General features: G+C 43.6%; 1 protein-coding gene across 1 annotated transcript in view; it reads left to right on the top strand.

Moving 5' to 3' along the window:
- CSMD2 (CUB and Sushi multiple domains 2) overlaps positions 1-13,826 on the top strand; it is a 1,417,205-nt gene that overhangs the window by 944,649 nt on the left and 458,730 nt on the right. The window contains exon 13 of the mRNA XM_069223779.1: positions 12,882-13,064. Within this exon, the coding sequence (XP_069079880.1) occupies positions 12,882-13,064 (183 nt within the window). The remainder of the gene's footprint in view (positions 1-12,881; positions 13,065-13,826) is intronic.

Raw genomic sequence — 13,826 nt, 5'->3', positions numbered from 1 at the left:
AGGTTCCCAACGATTCTGGTAGATCTGCCTCTGGTATTCTATAAAGGGACTTATAGTAATACATAAATGCGTCATTTATTTCAGCCGGTCCATGCACATGATCCCCTCCTGTGCCACATACATCTGTTATTGGTGCACCCTCCCCATGGGGCCTCACGAACCACACCAGCATCCTGCCTGATCTACCCTCCTCCGCATGTATAGCTGCCAAGTACTTCCACCAACTATGGTGGCGCAGCTGTTCCTCTGTCAGATTATAAGATTCTTTCGCTGTAAGGAGTCTATTTCGTGCTGCCTGGTCTATGCCCCCAATGTTCTCACCTTCGTGTATTATCTTTTCTAGGCGGACAAGCTCACACTCAAGAGTTTGCGTGATCCCCACTGTTGGTCCAATGTCCCCGGGTCACTACCATGAGAACATGCAAGTTTCTTAGTTAATGATTTCTTGGCAGTTTTAAAATGGCTGACGAATCATGAGCAGATTCTCTAGTGGAACACATTGAAATGTACATTGATGTAGATGTGAACCTGTATTTATGAAGAAACAGATACATTTTAGAGAGATATTAATTAATGCTGGGAGGGAAGCTACCATTATTGACTATCCTAAAATGACAGGGGAGTCACCTCCTTTTTTATAAACGCTCTCTGAAAATAGACTAGGGTGGTCAAGTGGAACACACCAAGGCCCATATTTATCAAGGTTTTATATCACACTGGAGCCACGCAAAACCTAATTGAGATTTTCAAGCCACTCAAGACCACCTTGCGTGGCTTGATAATTCTAGAGTAACGCAAGGCAGTGCAAATCCCTCTCATGAGTTATTCTGCAGGAAGGGGCCATGCTATGGGTGGAACGTGGGTGTCTTCACACATCCACCCATGTATCCTGGCACATTCCCAGATTTACCAACACTGGAAGAACTGGTAAGGTGTCGGAATGTTATACCTCCTCACCAGAGGTGCAAAAAGAGTAATATCTTTATTTCCTCTTTCTAAGTGAGCTGCACTCTGCAGAACACTTAGAAAGAGGAAAATGACTCTCAAAATGGGTTTTGTGCAGGGAGGTTACTCTTCCAGCACAAGAACATTCCTGCCTACCACGCAGGCACCCTTGCACTTGCAATATGGTGCAAGGATTCCAGCGTTTGGCGCTAGGCCATTGTTTCTGCACCAGTGCAGGCAGAGAGCAGGAATGTGCCATATAATGTTAAATGCAACACGTTCCTGCACTCTCCCTTTCGCGCAGCGAGGTGGCTTACTGCGCTGAGCTGCTTTGTGTGAAGTCTTGATAAATATGGACCCAAACATATAAAAGCAGACGATATAAAAGCAGACGTGAAGAAGACACAGGAAAAATAAATGTTTCCTTTCAGATTGTTAAAGGCAGATTGGAAGCATCTGACAGCTCACCAGCACTGAGCAAACAAACCCTGACATCGTATCACTCCATGGTATTGCCTCAGCAGTGTGTCTACACTCCAACCTTTTTATGCCTTTGATATGGGAGGGAAGGAAAAGTAGGTCGGCACAAATTGTTTTTCCGAGAACCATATATTTCCAGTGCACGATTTGCTGCCCGTGTTTTTACGAGCCGGCCGACCTGCCTAATGGATATTGGCAGAATATTCAAAGGGCGTTTATTGCTAATGTTGCCTCCTCTCCCTTTTAATAATCAGCGTTACACGCCTACCTTTGATCCACACTGAATGAGTACCGAAGAAACCTAAAGGGAGTAATGTTGCTCGCTAAAGACTACGCCTTTTGTGACGAAGAATTTGTAAAGTCCTGCTATTTTTAATGTTTCGCATAGTCAACGGGGGCAGGAGAGGGGGGTATTTGCAGTCGTCTCTTAAGTGGTTTATCACATCACGAGACCTTCTAGAAACTTCCTTCTGGCTGAGTGACGTGCAATGAACACGTCTTTCGTAATCTTTGATAGAAGCAAAGACGTTTACCTTTCTCATTAACCCAGGGCCTTCTCTCGTGCCTTCAGACTGCTTCTTGTTCTCTGGAAATTTCTCCCAGATTCTGGATAGTCCCGGACAAAATTTTCGTTTCATTACTCCATCTTAATAGTCATAATTTTGGAACTTCAATATTTTGTGCATAAGAGGCTCATTCACAAAACGTTTTTGACACAAAAAGCCTGCGCACTTGAAAAAAGTAACACAAGATACTCACAAACCACATTTGTTCTAAATACGTAATTTCACTGATCTAATAGAATTCCACCAAATTTAATGAAAAGACTTAGGTGATTTTGCACATCCTGAATTCTGTCCCTGTTGCCTAGAGGGTTGACTCCCCGGTTGTCTCTTTTGTTCCCTCTCTTGTGCTTTGTACAGATCTTATAGGCTCTGCGGGTCTCTGAAGCTCCAGTCCCCGTTTCTGTGCTCTAGACCTCTCTCCCATACTGGGTCTCCTATCCACTAAACCTGCCTCTTGCACTACGAGCCTGTCTGACAAGTGACAGGCATGTGCTTAGTGTCCTCCTTTCTTTGATCTGGAGCAACAGTGGTCCACCATCACTATGCCCTCTACAGCCTAATCATGGTATATTCCAGGTATATTCCAAGGTAAACAGGAATAACAGTTGTCGTAATTGGCACCCCTTTTCATAGGGAAGGAACTTAACAGAAATCCCCCACAGTTGACCTTAGTCAATTCTGAACTCGGAACAGCATGTGAAAGAAAGATCAGATATCACTTTAGGGACTTCAGGGATCAAATGACATACAGTAAGGGTCACCTTCTTTAATCTTCGAACCAAAACTGTTGCATGGATCTTAATATCTCTGTTCTGAAGGGAGATCAGATGATAGTTCAAACAATAAAGGGTGTCCTTCCCAGTTTGGGAATAAGTGTATTTAATTAATTGTTAAATTTGGAATGTAAATTACCAGTCATGTCAGAATCTTTGAACACCATGTTAAGCATCAGGGAGGGATGACCCATTTTGATTTTATAAAAGATGATAAGGAACCCATCTTCTCAATGAACTACCCAACAGACATTTCCTTAGTAGCAATATTGATCTCTTCCCCCATTCACTTCTGGGCTCTAGACTATTTTCCTTGGCTTTGGACCTCGCTCCCAGACTCTATCTTCTGGGCTCTAAAACATCCTGCTGGCCCCATTGACTTGTCTTCCATACTGTTTGCCTGTCTTGTAGAATAAAATTGTGTTTCCTAGAAGCACTTCGTTCAATCTGTTACTGTCTCTTAGGCTGTGGCTGTCCTTCCTAAGGCTCTGAACCTGTCTCTCAGCCGTGCACTCTGTTTCCTAGGTTCCATTTGTCTCACAGACTGTAAGCATTTCTGTCTACTTGCTCCTGTGTTCTAGGCCGTTCTCCCATTCCCTGAGCCAGTCTCATAAGTATGTTTTTGTACCTGTTCCAGTTGCTGGACCTGTTTCATAGACTATTCTACCTCTCCAGTGGTCAGTTTTCCCCTCTTTAGGCCGGTCTCAAAGAATAAAGACTTTTTGTCAAGAAACTCTGTTGTAAGCCTAGGTTCTTACTTGTATCCTTGGCTCTGGAGCTGTCTCTCTCAGGGTTTGAGGGCCTTCAAACTATCTCCCATGTGCTAGGGTGGCCTCATAATTTGTAGGACTGATGCTCATGCTCTCCTATGCCTTGGGACCGTTACACCTGAACCAGTTTCTCTGGCTCAGCACCGCTCTCCAGCCTTTATACTTATCTCCTAGATTCAGGGATGTACACTGGGCTCTGACCTGTCTCCCAGCTCTGATGTTTTTCACAGGCCTGCCTCTATCTCACAGACTCTTTGTCGACGACGGGGATATCACTGAATAGACGTATCACAAGAGATGTCACTGAATAGGCTCTCACCCTACCTCTCTCAGTCTCTGCACTTGTCTTTCAGACTTTTGACCTGCCTACTAAAATCTGTCTCTACCTCACAGATGATAAACCTGTCTCTCAAGCTTTTCTGTGCTCCAGTGTGGTCCTGTAGTCTCTGAGACAGTCCACAGGCTCTATACATACCCCGTACCCTTCACCGTCTCCTAGATGCAGGTCTGTCTAATGAGCTCTGATGTGTCTCACGGACTCTGCCTCACAGACTCTTACCTATCCCACAAACTCCACATTCTCTCACACAAGTCTGAACCTGCTTCTCTCAGGCTCTGTACCTGTCTCTGAGGCCCTGGGCTGTCTCCAATGTTCCAGAACAGCCCCAAAGACTGTATAGCTGGCACTCTCTCTCTCTTTGGGGCTCTGGATTGAACCACTAGCCTCTGATCCAGTCTCCCTAGCTCTGTCCCTATCTCCAGTCTCAATAGTCAATCCGGTCTCCTATTCCCTGAGCCAGTCTCACGGACTCTACATGCCTTCACACTCATACCTGTCTCTGGACTCAGGGCTTTCTCCGGAGTCTGACCTGTCTCATAGTCGCTCATGTCTCACAGGCTCTTACCTGTCTCAAAGACCATAGCCTGTCTCATCAGTTCTTGAATTGTCTCCCTGAACCTGTCTGCCAGGATCTTGACTGGGCCTAACTCACTGATGGCATACCTGCCTCTCAAATACTATTTTGCATTTATTACTGGACCAGATTTACAGACTTTCTGTACCAGTCTCCATAAATTGGGGGTGACTCCCACGGCCTGGAAATATCCCTGGGGTCCTGGGTCTGTCACTCAGACTTTGAGTTATTCCCCTAGTGCTTGGCTGGTCTCTTTTTCACCCGGCCTGTCTCCAAAAGAATTGTGGGTAAGTGATGTGCTTGCCACCCTACTTTCTTTGTTGTCTTTGGTCCTCGCCATCAGGTAGAATTTTGTCCAACAGCTTCCAAAGAGTGGTTGTTCCAAAGAATTGTCTTAGAAACTTTGCAGGTAAACAACCGAATGAGAAACTGAGGAATCAATAAATAGTTGAGCAAAAATTAGGTGAAGTAAACTATAGTCGGAAATAGCAAAGCAGAATAAGGAGAAATAATGAGGAAAATTGACTGCTCTGCAAGGGGCTTAACATCAGCAACATCCTGTAATGATGAACTGGGAAACCATTACTTTTGCGCAAAATACTCCATATTTTCAGAGATGTCGATAAAAAATAACAGCTTTAACTGTGCAATGCAGAGCCGAATGTGAGACACAGTAAAATGGATCTGGGATTATGCGATTTTTGTCTTTAAAGCAACTGTCATAAAACGAAGTTTCCAATTTGGCAGAAGCAATTGAAAAGCGAGACAGGCGAACATTAAAGCTCACCAATGCTAATGCGGACAAGAAAAAAATCCTACAGGGAGAGATGAGAAAAGCACTGCACTGTACACAAAGAACAGATGCACACACAGGCTGAAGGTACACATGCTGTTACTTTCAGTGTGAAGGGGCAGGACATGGTCAGAGATAGCCTACCGAACCCAGCAGAAGCACAATGCCATGCAGAGATGTAGGTCTACACAACAAAAGCAAGGTTGTTCATATAAACCTAGGGTCATGAACCTGTGCATCCAGACCAAGAGAAAAACAAGCACGTAGATGCATCCAGGCAGAAATACATACAGGGAAATATCAAAATCTACTCAGAGAGGCACATCAGTACTTGCCACAAATACTTCTATGCAGATTGTACAGGCACAAACAGGTCTAAGAAGCAAACTCATTCAGACACAAATGCACGGAGGCCCTCAAAAAACGTAGCGCTCAACATATGTCCATGTTGGATCCATGCAAGAGTTTCAGAATACCCACTGACAAAAGAATGAACTCCATTTAGTTTATTGTTGTTAAAGGTGTCTTGCTGGAAACAGTACACGAATACTGCCCGTCTGGGCCAATGTTGTAAACTTCTTAATTAGAGAATGAAATCTCATGTAACAAAACTAATACAATTTATTAGATGACGTTAGATAACCATGTTTCAGTCGCATTAAAAGTATATTCTCAACGTGATAAGTATTCCGAAAATGTGGTTATTTAAAATGGCATACCACTTTTGTTTATTAATCTTGAATATTCGAAGAGGAGGAGGTCATACTGCATCTTCGGATAATATAAGACCATGGCAGGGTACGTTTGAACAAAGCGGTGACTTGTGTGTATTGTTGTTTTTTCAGACCAGATCGTGATGGGACAGGCAGTGCTCTGTAGCGCCCCCTATATTTTTGTCTCCAGGCTGTAGAAGAAAAAGCCACGCCTTAGCTATCTGCATATCTCACGCCAGGGCAGCGGCCCTATGTACATTTGATTCTCCAAAGTTAACTATAGCAAGCAGTCAAGGTGACACTTTTCAATTTACCCTGTGGAGTGCTTGATTGCTTATGGCCCAGGAAAATGGTGCTATAACGATGCTATACAAGTTGTTAAATAATCTTGTTTTCTGATGATGTTGGTTATTCTCCATTTATGAATTTATGAAGCAGGGCCTTCTACTTTACATATATGAGGATGCACACTTAGTTACACAGACCACGCCTCTTGGGGACTTTCTTAAATATGCTTTTTAGGCTGCACTCCATTTATAGCTAGCTAGCCTAGTCTAAGCTCTGGAGGGAGTCATGAACACAGATACGCGAGAAAAGGGCAAAATAGAATTTGAAGTTGCAAACTTCTCTCTGGTCAAAGTCCGGCACGTTTTCTGATGTCCTCTGACTTTCCCTGAGGGTACGTTTCTCACATCAATAAGTCCTGTGGACCATAGATGCTGAGAGGCACTGCAAAAGACATTGCATTTCAAACAGGCGTGCAAGAACAAACTTGTAGCACTGGATTTTACACTTTCAGGGTTTTCCTCAAATTGGCTTTGGTGCAGTGTTGAGGCGAGTCATCCAGATCCTATAATGCCATATCAACAGCATTTTTATAATACGATGACTAACTTTTCCTTCCAGGGGTTATTGAAATCAGATAGTGCCACTTAAAGTGATATTTACCATTGGTCTGTCAAGCAAGGTATATCACAGGCCTCTATCTGCTGCAGTGTAGCTCCGAACAAGCACATCTCGTTTCAAGTAAATGTGAAAATATCATTTTTCTACTGGATCCTCTGGCGCCAGGACACTTTCTTCTATCGGCCCACATTGCAGAGTAAGCAAACACCCAGAAGGTGGCAGTGTTCCCACTTTCCACCCTGGTTTTGGTCCTGTTACTTATGTAGTACAAATGTGGGTTAGACACAACGTAGCCATTGCATTGCTATGTTATTTCATGAGATGGGGATGGGGAATAAATCTAGCAAAGTACAAAGCCACCAAGATGGCTCAGTGAGTAAGTGAACTTCAGGTCATGAATGTGATTCCCACAAGCCCACCTAACCCTCTTCTCCTTTTGTTGCACATCGGGCACCACTAAACTGGGTAAGAGTAACGATGAAGCCAGGAGTGTACTGATTGTACGACAAAACAACGACTTCAAAAACAACTACTGCCTTAACAATGATTTTACCACAAATGCCTTAACAACGATATTTTGTAGTGAAGGTATTCCTGATAAAAGCATTAGTAATAGGCACCATTCACCCTACATCCCTCACCCCACCCCCCCAACCCCACCCCAAAACCTAAAACCCCCTGACCCCCCACCCCCTCCCCAAAACCAAAAACGACTCACCCCCCCAACCCCACCCCAAAACCTAAAACCCCCTAACCCCCCACCCCCTCCCCAAAACCAAAAAAGCCCCACCCCCCCAACCCCACCCCAAAACCTAAAACCCCCTGACCCCACCCCCTCCCCAAAACCAAAAACGCCCCACCCCCCCAACCCCACCCCAAAACCTAAAACCCCCTTACCCCCCACCCCCTCCCCAAAACCAAAAATGCCCCACCCCCCCAACCCCACCCCAAAACCTAAAACCCCCTGACCCCCCTCCCCAAAACCAAAAACGCGCCACCCCCCCAACCCCACCCCAAAACCTAAAACCCCCTGACCCCCCACCCCCTCCCCAAAACCAAAAACGCCCCACCCCCCCAACCCCACCCCAAAACATAAAACCCCCCCACCCCTCCCCAAAACCTAAACCCACCACTTACCTTCGCCAACTCCCTTCTTTGTACCTTAACCACGCATGTTCGTTGTTCAGAACATACGTAGTTAAGGCACAAAAAACCGGAGTCGTGGTTAAAAAAAGCATTGTTGCGCTTTCGTTAACCACGACTTTCGGAAAAAAAAGTCTTAAAAAAGGATGTTTCCCCAGTGTACTTGGTTTGATGATGAGATGCCACATGGCAATCTGGACTTTAAGCTCCTCTCAGAAATGCCAGGAATGGCCAAGCTTGACACATGTTATAGATGTCCATTCAGAGCCTGGATGCAAATTTCGAAACTGCTTGTCTCCTCTTATTCCCCATTTGTGCTTCTTGATTTCAAATCTGGTGATGCTGTGACTTCTTGTGGTATGTTGCCCTCCTGCAAAGGTTTGTTTTCTGCCAAGTGGGGTAGGGCGGTTTGTTAGCTGGTTGTTGCTACTTTGTCAGTTTTGCAGCACACATGGATTCCGAGTCAAGATGCCAGGGATCTCCCCCTTCCACAAAGGGGTGCATAATTGCACCAAATACGGAAATCAACCTCGACATTTCAGGTTGATTTGTCATAGAGTTAAGATGCACAGTGGGGTGAGTAGAGAAATTAGGTGTGATTGATGAATCCTGGATTAGTGCTCTTGGAAATTGAAACTCAGGCACAACACAGCTAAGTGCAAAGCAAAGATAGCCGAAAAAGCAATGCACTATGGGAAATGAGTCTTTATAGATAACCAAAAAAGCCAAAAAAAGGCTGTGCTATTTTTTTTTTACATATTTCTGACAGGACCTCATTTGGAGCAATTTATCTGTTTGTAGGGGCTTCAAGAGACATAGGGCCTGATTACAACTTTGGAGGACGGTGTTAATCCGTCCCAAATGTGATGGATATACCACCTACCGTATTATGAGTCCATTATATCCTATGGAACTCGTAATACGGTAGGTGGTATATCCGTCACATTTGGGACGGATTAACACCGTCCTCCAAAGTTGTAATCAGGCCCATAATGTGTACAAAAATGCAGTAAACGTCAGCAGTCAATGGCACCTCAATAACATAACACTGTACTGTGTTACTTAATTTTTGTATTGTTGCATATATTTACAGAACTCTGGTGATAGTTGCTGAGATTTACAAAAACAATACTTGATTTAGTCCAAAATATGCATTTCCGTTTTTTAAAGACATTACTCAGAATTTTTTGTCTAATATTTTAGGTCATCTAGGTCATATGGCATTGTGTCTCTCAAAAAAGGAAAATCTAGAATTACCATTCTGAGAAAAGGTGATGGGCCTTTTTTCTGACATTCCAAATAAGGGTAGTTGTGAGTCTTGGTGACTGAATTCCAATCCCTGAAAGAACTAAGCACTGCATTGATCACTTTGTTGTCAGTGTAAGCTATAAAATGGAGGCCAAAAATGAAACTTAATTGGTCATTGGGTGCAATATGTGTACAGATGCGAGTCTCCAAGGAGCTTATTATGTCACAATGTGTCACCAGAGCTCTGCGTCACTAGGGAAACAATCCACACAGTGGACAAAAACTCTTGCTGCCACCTCCACAAACACAATTATTTGTCGAAATAATTGATGAAGAAATGCCACATCACTGCACAGGCACTAGCTACGGTGCAATAGGTGTATATATATCCGCGGCTCAAATTAACTCATAATAATGCTAAAACTGTACTCCTATTTCCCTATACTAATCCACCACTAATTCCTTTTGGGTTCCGGAGTAGCGTGCTACTCGCCGAAAAGCATTTTGATGCCTCGGCAGGGGTAGTAAGCGCTATATAAATACTATTACAATACAATATACAGGATACCATTCTAGGTCCCACAAATGCTTAACAAACAGAAGTATTATGGGATGGAATAGGAACAGGCATCAGGTTCCATTGAGCCTCCCTCAACTGATGAAGGAGGCTTTAAACAGAAAAGCGCATGTTTTTTGAATCACCCTCAAGAAATAATTGTACGCACATTGAATCCAAGCCGGGACTATTCACCTAGCCAGTGATAAAAGTCAAAACGTGGCATAGATCTGGCCTTGCTGGGCCCACGATGGACACCCTCGTATAGATCCACAATCACACACTGCTCGGTGCTGCCGCCACCTATGATGGGATTGCCTCATGTGCGCACTACAAAGAGCATTCACCGCAAACCCTCTAAATAATGAAAACCCCTAATCCTATTAGCGAGAGTCTTTCCCTTCTGTGAGCGCGGCTGCTATTCAGTCGTAACTGCATTACAATGAAGCACTTTCTTTATGCAACACAAAGCAGAAGCCTCCTTCTGCAGAGGGATCTTAAGTTTTATGCCTGTCTGATGTGTTTTTTTCTGAACTCATTTCCTCGCTCCATTATTGTAGTTTTGGAGTGTTACATGCTAGTGTTGAGTGTAATAGACTGCACAGGAGGACGTATTTGCAATAAAGAGTTTATTATGTTAGAACTTTATGGGGTTTCCATACGTGCAATCCCTTCCCATCCTCACAGGGTCTGATCAAAGATTAAGGGGTTTACGGATATTTATTAAACCTGCCAAGTCGTCTGCCTACATTATTTACGCTGTTTTAAGATGAGAGATGCATCTCCAAGCCTGATCTGGGCAGGAGGCAGGAGACAGGCGGCAGGCCTGCTCCAAGCCTGACCAGCAGTACACGCCAGCTCTTGGCAGGAAAAAGGCAGCTTTTTCTGAGCGTCAGCGGGAAACAGACATGTTCTATCACGCACGGCAGTGGAAAGCCAGCTCTGGACTGGAGAAAGGCTCTCGGCATGAACGCAGCGTAAAACACACTCTAGATAAGTTCATGTTGTAAGCATTACTGTCAGTGTGAAGAAGAAGCATGTTCTGTGCTTGGTCGACAGGATGAAGGACGCTCTAAATACGAAACAGCAAGTTCTAAAACTGACCGTCAACACGAAACATACTCTGAATAAGAGAAGGCCAAGGCATGTTCGAAGCATGACTATTAGTGTAAAGAAAAGCCATGTTCTGAACTTGACCGGCAGCGTAAAACAAGCTCTGGATATGAAACAGCATGCTCTGTCACTGATGTACAGGGTAAACCAAACTCTGAATACAAAAATTCATGTTATAATCATGACAAGTAAGTCATCGGCAGCATAATGGAAAGGCATGTTCTAAGCATGACTGGCAGCGTAGAACCAGCTAGGGGTAGGCGAAAGGTATGTTCTTACCACCAGCTGCAGCGTAAAGCCATCTGAAACAGACATGCTCTACACCTGGTCGGTAACATAAAGACAGATCTGGACAGGAGGAGGGTATTTTCTAAATATGATGAGCGACATCACACCAGCTCTGGTTAGTTTGCAGACATGAGTGTTCTAATGGCATTAGGCAGCCTTCAGCCAGCTGTGAAGAGTAGGAAAGCATGCTTTAATCATGACCAGTAGCATGATGATAGGTGTAAATAGGAGGAAAGCAGATTCTAACCGCCTTTATCAACATTAAACCAACTCTGAAGATGAGTTAGGTAAGTTTCAACCAGCGACTGTACAGCACCAAGTGTGAAGTGGAGCACGCCATATTTAAGACACAACGTTAACATAGAATCAACTCTGAAGTAAACAAAAATGTGTCAGCGCCCAAAGCTCTGCCTGAAACACGTGGAACTGCAATTAAATGTGCGAGCACAGAATACTGAGACAGCGTAATCCTAAAGCTGTCTCGGGCCTCTTAAATCAATTTACAGCCACTCCCTGTCTCATCAGCTCACTCTTGCAGCTTTCTGCTTTCTCCCTTTGTGAAGCTTTTCCGACTTTCTGATGCTCCCTCTTTCTCATATGTGTCTTTTGCTCACAGTAATTGCCTGATGCAAAAAAATAAGGGCCAGCCCCCAAAAATAAGTGCTGGTGCCCCCACTACCAACCACTGGCTCAAATTAAGCACTGGATTTAAGCCTCACCATCATCTCAGACATAAAGAAATGGAAATAACACAAGTTGTCCATTGGGGACTGGATGACATGAACAGAACCCTTCGCCGAAATGTACACAAAACAGCAAAACATATCTATAATGGTGCTGTTCAACTTTATAGAACACACAATTATAATGGGGATTATTAAAAGTTACACAGCACGTGATGCAGGAAAATCTGTTCAACTTTATAGAGCAAGTGTTTCTAGCAATGTTATCTAACTTTACGCAACACATGATTTTAACAGCGCAGCTTAAATTGACGACTCTTGCTCATACATGTTCACAGTATGGGGTTGCAGCAGTGCTGTTTGCCTTCACAGAACCTCTCAAAACCCATGTTTTCCTATATCTTTGCATGTCCTGTTTCACTTTTCATCTTCCTAGGAAAGATACTCTCCCCATCATTTATCCAAATACTCTTTATTCTAAACTCATTATTTATGATTTCTCAAACTGTATTTACAGATCTTTTCTTTCAGTTGCTCCTCTGTCTCTTCTAAAAGTTAATTTTCTCTATCTTTTCATTTCCTTTATTCCTGTTACCAGTAGTGTTCTTTTCCTGTGCGTTTTCTTCCCAGTTTTCTCTTTGTTATTCTGTCATTTCTGACTTATTTTCTCCTCCGCCTGCTGTCTTTGTTAAATATTTTTGTCTGTGGGGTGGAACCTGTTTGATATACCCTTTGTACATGCGGTATCTAGGATAGAGCTAAGAGAATACAAACATTATTCCTTAACATCTATTAATCACATGAAGGGCTCGGTTTCACTGATCAATAAAGAACAAAAAAGATCGAAAATGACGAAAGTCAACAGTTTGTGTTCTTGGAGGCTAAACAGGAGGCGGCGAGCACTATTGCATTAAGCTGGTTTACTTTCTGTGTAAGGCACTAACGTATAATGTTTTAAAATCAGTTTCATTTTTTGCTTCTTTCTCTTAGAAATTGACCAGGGAAGCTGTGGGGACCCGGGTGTCCCAGCCTACGGCAAGAGGGAGGGTTCCAGGTTCCGCCATGGTGACACGCTGAAATTTGAGTGCCAGCCGGCCTTTGAGCTGGTGGGCCAGAAAACCATCACCTGTCAGAAGAATAACCAGTGGTCGGCTAAAAAACCTGGATGTGTTTGTAAGTCTGTGACATGGCCTCATCTGTGGCAACTCCAGAACATCCCTCTCTCACCATTTCTCAAGGCATTGCTCTACCACTCCTGCATCCCTTCTCCGCAGTTAGATTGTACATCATGAGAAAGAGAGACCTGAAGCCTCTATGGCAAGTGTGATGTTGTTGTCATGGGCTCCATTGTCTCCTTCTGTGCTGCCCACTTATTTAATACTGCATTTTTTTAATTTTTATTGCCAATTACTTGGGGCACAGTGATCATAACCAAAAAGCATATTGGCTGCTCTTGAAAGTTCTAAGTAACTCTCCTGAATTAGCTTTGCATCTGGTTCTCAAAGCTTTATCTCAACGATGCTACAGGTGGATTCAAGCCAGTATCACCAAACCTTGCGCAGCCTGCACCAGAGGTACTAAGGCAAGATATATGAGGACTTGAGAGGAGGTGTGTTTTAGATTAAACAATTAATGTATTTAAGTGCATTACAGCAGGGAGTGAGAGACCATGATCAACCGTGAATTTAGATAATGGCGCATACATTTATTATAAATGGAGAGTTGTGAGCTTGTAGTAGGGAGATATATGGGATATTAAATTGATGCAATGGCGTATACATGCAGTAACGATGGAAGGGGGAGATTTGAGAAAGCGTGAAATAATATAAGGATGTGTATATGCATACATGCTGAGTAGAGTTGGGAAAAGGAATATATGAAATACATTAGAGGAATACAAGGTTGCATAAATATAGACACATAAATAATTAAAAT

This window comes from Pleurodeles waltl, chromosome 3_1, assembly GCF_031143425.1.
Source record: "Pleurodeles waltl isolate 20211129_DDA chromosome 3_1, aPleWal1.hap1.20221129, whole genome shotgun sequence".
Taxonomy (NCBI): domain Eukaryota; kingdom Metazoa; phylum Chordata; class Amphibia; order Caudata; family Salamandridae; genus Pleurodeles; species Pleurodeles waltl.
This window is presented reverse-complemented; position numbering and strand designations above follow the sequence as displayed.